The following is a 5,384-nucleotide window of genomic DNA, read 5'->3' on the forward strand; positions in this document are numbered from 1 at the left end:
TAACTCTCAATTTTGGGAGCCAAAGGCAAGGAGAAGGACTCTCAGGAAGTGAATTCCTTCATTTCGGCCAGCAGCTTCCGTTGTTAAGGCACGGCCATCTTGGCGACTCTACACACGTGCTTTTTCTCCCTAGATTTCCATTCTAAATCAGTTATAAGTGGAAACAACATAATAAGAGAGAAATCCAATTTTGTTGACAAGACAAGGCCACAGATACTTAGTTTTCAAATGAAGTATCCCCGTAGGGTTTACTCACTTTCTGTTTGGAGTCATTTCTTCAGACCCTTGAGATATTTATATACTCCCAACTCTGAAAAATACTGCCCGTGGCAGGTCATAATTCTTTGACATGTGCCTTGTGGTTTCAAACAGTGACCTGAATGGTGGCTACTGGGAATATTTGTGCTTTTTCCTGCTAACTTCTCCTCTGAGACATATTTCCTGAAATACTTTATTGCCTCTGCATTGAGAATAATTTAAAACTGCAGTTAAGCCTGTAGCGGTTAAGTAAAAGCATGCATCATTTGGATTGAATTTGTTGAAAAAGAATCAACTGTTCACTATCTGCCGTGAAATTTTGGAAATTCTAGGCAATTAACTCCTTGAAAAGAAAAACTGTTCTAATTTACTCAGCTTCACGGAAATGCACTCAGAAGTACTGTTCAAAGCTTCAACTCTTGCCTTCTGTGTTTAAGGTAACCATTCAGTATCAGCAAAATGTGTGAATTTAATTAATGGTATCGAAACAAAAGAAGCATTTCCAAAGTGCTCAAATCCATATGAGACCAACATGTTGACTTGTTGATGTGGATTTAATTAGTGTCTTCAAGCATAACTCCAAAAGCCCCTTTTATCTAATCATCACATTTGTGTAAACCATTAACACATAGCACTTGGTTTGAAATATTTTGCTACATAATCCAAACTGTTGTCCTACCCTGGGAGAGTCTCTAATAAGCTCAATATGTTTCCAGAGAGAAACTTTTGTATCCACATCAAGTAAGTTTAGGCTCCACTGTTGCACAGAAAGTAACTTAAAACCCGCCCTTAAGCATGTGGAACAGAAGTGATTTACTGCTTGTTGTGCCTTTCCATCACTTTCCAACATGAACCAAAGGGAGGAAATCAGTCTCAGGAAGTATCCTAGTGAATGACTGCGTCCCAGGGCTCCACATTGCAGGGAGGGACAATGACTGAAGAAGCCAGTTTGGGGGGGGGGGGCAGTATTGACTTGAAAGCTTGAGGCTAAGAAATATTGCTCTGGGTGCCCCAGGAACAATTTCTCAGTAATAAGTACATCTATCTCCCAGCAACTCCTTTTCCCTATCTCCCCCGAAAAAAGAGTTCTTAAGAACAAAAAGAATTTCATGTGGTTTTCAATGCCCGTTGTACTGCTGCAGTCTTGTAAATGGAGGGGGTATAGTTTGGTGGTGATTAAACTATTTAGGATAATGCAATAATCAGTAGGATAAGGCATCCTTTTGTAGGCCACCCTGAGACCCTAGGGAGAAAGCAGGCTCAGAGGTTAGACTGAACTGGGTTCAAATCCCAGCTCTGCCCTTACTTTGTGACCTTGTACATGTCGCTACATTTCTGCACATCAGCTTACTCATCTGTAGATTAGGGATAATAATAGTACTCCCTTGTTTAGCGCTCAATATGTTTTCACAGAGAAACTTTTGTATCCACATCAAGTAAGTTTAGGACCCTAACAAAGAACCACAAACTGAGTGGCTTAAACAACAGCAATCTATTTCTCACAGTGCCAGAGGCCAGAAGTCTTCAGATCAAGGCAGCTTTGTTTCCGTCTGCTCCAGACCTCCCTCCTTGCCTGGTAGATGGTTATCTTCTTCCTGTGTCTTCACATCACCTTCCCTTTATCCATGTCTGTCTCCAAATTTTCTTTTATAAGGACACTAGTCATATGGAAGTATGGCACAATCTGATGACCTCATTTTAACTTGATTACCTCTATAAAGATCCTATCTCCAAAGAGTCACAATCTGAGGTACTGGGAGTTAGGACTGCAACATGTGAACTTTAGGGGGACACAATTCAACCAGTAACACTCTTGAAGTAGATGCTGTAAGGATGTGTAGGTAGTTAGCATAGTTTCTGGCTCATTTATGCACTCAATAAAATGTAGCTGATACCAGGCACTGTGAATGTCCATACTTGTCGATTTCATGGGCTTAAATGATTTGAGATATAGATGAAATTGGATAATCTGATAAGTCTGTCCATATACTATCCCTGGAGTCCATTTCCCTCAACAGTAAAGATGGTCAAGGTGAAAAAAAGCTCAACCATTGCAAATAAGTAGCAAAGGAGGCCAAACTAGGGCATTGAGCCACCATGAAAGTAGACTTGCACTTAGGTGGTAGGAAATGGTGAAAATTCCTCATCTGGCAGAGAGGCTGCAAGATCAACGGTCAGCTCATGGAGCAAACTTGACATAGGGTAAGATACTTTGAAGGCAACTTCAGTCTAGGAAAAGACAAGTGGTTTAACACTGGACTAATCAAAACCCCAGAATGACAAGGCTAGAGCCCTTAGGCCTATGGACTATCTTTGACAAGACTGGAGTTCAAGTGCAGTTTGAAACACTCCCCCCCGCCAGAGGAACAACTGGCCCTGCAATGGCAGGTTTATCAGCTTACTCTTTCAAAGGGGCGCCTGGTGGTCTCTGTGGGTGGACCATGTGTCTCTTAATCTCAGGGTTGTGAGTTCGAGCCCCGTAATAGGTGTACAGACTACCAAACATAAAATCTTTTTAAAAAATGTATATTCATAAACAAAAGACATATGGCCTGATCAGAAAGAAATTAGATGGAATTTCTCAGACATTCCCTTATACACATATGCTTTGGGCTGAGAAAATGGTTCTAAGGAGAGGGGGTAAAAAAAGAACCACGAACCTAGTCAATTCTTATTCTATGGTTGAGAAAGAAACTGTATAGCAGAAAGAAAATAAAGCGAGGAGTAAAGAGAATTGGCTTCTAGACCTAGACCTGCTACTAACTAGCTATGTAATCACGTATAAATAATTTCTCCCTGGGCCTTAGTAAAACAAAGGGCTTGGCCTGGGTGATTGCTACACTGCCATGTTTGGGTTGATAACTCTTTTATACAAGAGAGTAATAAATAATACACTCTAAACTATTGGTAGTGATTTTGGAAACTGCAGACTTCCCAGTGTAATTACATTTTTCCATAACCTCTATGTACTACCAAAATCACTGACATGTATTTAAAATTTCAGAAAATATTCTTTCTTGAAAAACCTTTGCCAACTGCCATTTTCCTTCACATAGCCGATGCCCCATTCTCTTCCTATGTATCCCACCTTAGTAAATGGCACTATCTTCTACTCCATTCTTTGTGCCAGAAATCTGGGTGATATCCTTTATTCCTCCCTCTATTTAAACCCTACAACCAATCAACTACCAATTCTCATCCATTCTATTTCCTAAATATTTCTCAGATCCATCCACTTTGACCAGCTCCACTGCCACTAACCTAGTCCGAGCTGCTAACCTAGTCCAAAACATACTATCTGGATGTGACAATAATCTTCATTAATCTCCCCACTTCTACCTATGCCTACCCTTCCCAGTCCATCTTCCACATAACAGCCCAAGGGATCTTTTTTTCCTAAGTTTTCATAGCACTGGTTTTATTCTGTAAAAAAAAAAAAAAAAAAAAAAAGGCACTTCAAATATTGTCATACACTTTGTTGTAATCATATCCATCTCTTCCACTAGAATGCAAAATCCTGGAGATGAGGAGCTGGGTCTTACACATTTTTCTACTCTTAGTACTCATCATAGTTGGAACTTAAAAATATTAAGTTAACTTAGCATAATAGCCTCTAGGTCCATCCATGTTGTTGCAAATGGCAAGATCTCATTCTTTTTATGGCTCAGTAATATTCCATTGTGTGTGGTGGGGCACCTCTTCTTTATCCATTCATCTATCAATGGACACTTGGGTTGCTTCCATATCTTGGCTATTGTAAATAATGCTGCTTATTATATATTATAATTATTATATAAACATAGGGGTGCAGAAGATCTTGTCATGTGCAACAATAAGGATGGGCCTAGAGGGAATAATGCTAAGTGAAATAAGTCAGAGAAAGACAAATACCATGTGACTTCATTCATATGTGGAATTTAAGAAACAAGACAAAGTAAAAAGAGATCAACAACAACAACAACAACAACAACAAACCCAGACTCTTAAATACAAAGAACAAACTGGTGGTTGCCAAAGGAGGGGGGGGAGATAGATGAAATAGATAAAGGGGATTAAGAGTACACCTATTGTGATGAGTACTAAGAAATGTATAGAATTGTTGAATCATTATATTGTACAACTGAAACTAATACAACACTGTATGGTAACTATACTTCAATAAAAAATAAATTTAAATTTTAAAATACATTGTTAAAACAAATTGACTCTTTTCCTCCCCGGCTGTTTGAAGCTTGGCCGCCATCATGAACTACACAGTAACTATCCGGACCAGGAAGTTCATGACTAACCGACTACTTCAGCAGAAACAGATGGTCATTGATGTTCTTCACCCCGGAAAGGCAACAGTACCTAAGACAGAAATTTGGGGAAAACTAGCCAAAATGTACAAGACCACACCAGATGTTATATTTGTGTTTGGATTCAGAACCCATTTTGGTGGTGGCAAGACAACTGGCTTTGGCATGATTTATGATTCCTTGGATTATGCAAAGAAAAATGAACCCAAACACAGACTTGCAAGACATGGCCTGTATGAGAAGAAAAAGACATCAAGAAAACAGCGAAAGGAACGCAAGAACAGAATGAAGAAAGTCAGGGGGACTGCGAAAGCCAATGTTGGTGCTGGCAAAAAGTGAGCTGGAGATTGCACAACAGAAGGAGTAAAGATGCTGCAGTGGCTTTATCTGTGGTGGTTGTGCAGATTTTTCATGAGAGGATCAATAAACTAAGAATGTTAATGTGAAAAAAAAACAAATTGAATTGAGCTAAATTTTAATAAAGAATATTAACAAAATTTCAAGCATATTATCCCAACTTTTATAAATATTTAGCTGTGCATATCTGAATGTGTTCACATTATATAAACATACTAAAATTTTAAGGATTATTTATTCAGTGAGGTGAAATTATGAGTTATATCAAGTTTACTCTATAACTCTTGTTTTGTACCTTTTTAAAGTAGGCTCCACATCCAATATGGGGCTTGGACTCATAATCCTGAGATCTAGAGTCACATGCTCCACCAACTGAGCCAGCCAGGCACCCCTCTTCTTTGTTTTGTAAATTTTCTTTTTTTTTTTTTTTTTACAGCTTTGTGGATATATAACTAATATACAAAAAACCTG

At 38.8% G+C, this 5,384-nt stretch overlaps 1 protein-coding gene across 1 annotated transcript; it reads left to right on the plus strand.

Annotated features, from left to right (window-relative positions):
- The first annotated feature begins 4,502 nt into the window (after positions 1–4,502).
- On the plus strand, positions 4,503–4,895 carry LOC116647178 (40S ribosomal protein S24-like). Its single transcript, XM_032428356.1, has one exon. The coding sequence runs from the start codon at positions 4,503–4,505 to the stop codon at positions 4,893–4,895; it is 393 nt and encodes a 130-aa protein (XP_032284247.1).
- The last annotated feature ends 489 nt before the right edge of the window (positions 4,896–5,384 follow it).

This window comes from Phoca vitulina, unplaced genomic scaffold, assembly GCF_004348235.1.
Source record: "Phoca vitulina isolate PV1807 unplaced genomic scaffold, GSC_HSeal_1.0 scaffold39, whole genome shotgun sequence".
Lineage (NCBI taxonomy): Eukaryota > Metazoa > Chordata > Mammalia > Carnivora > Phocidae > Phoca > Phoca vitulina.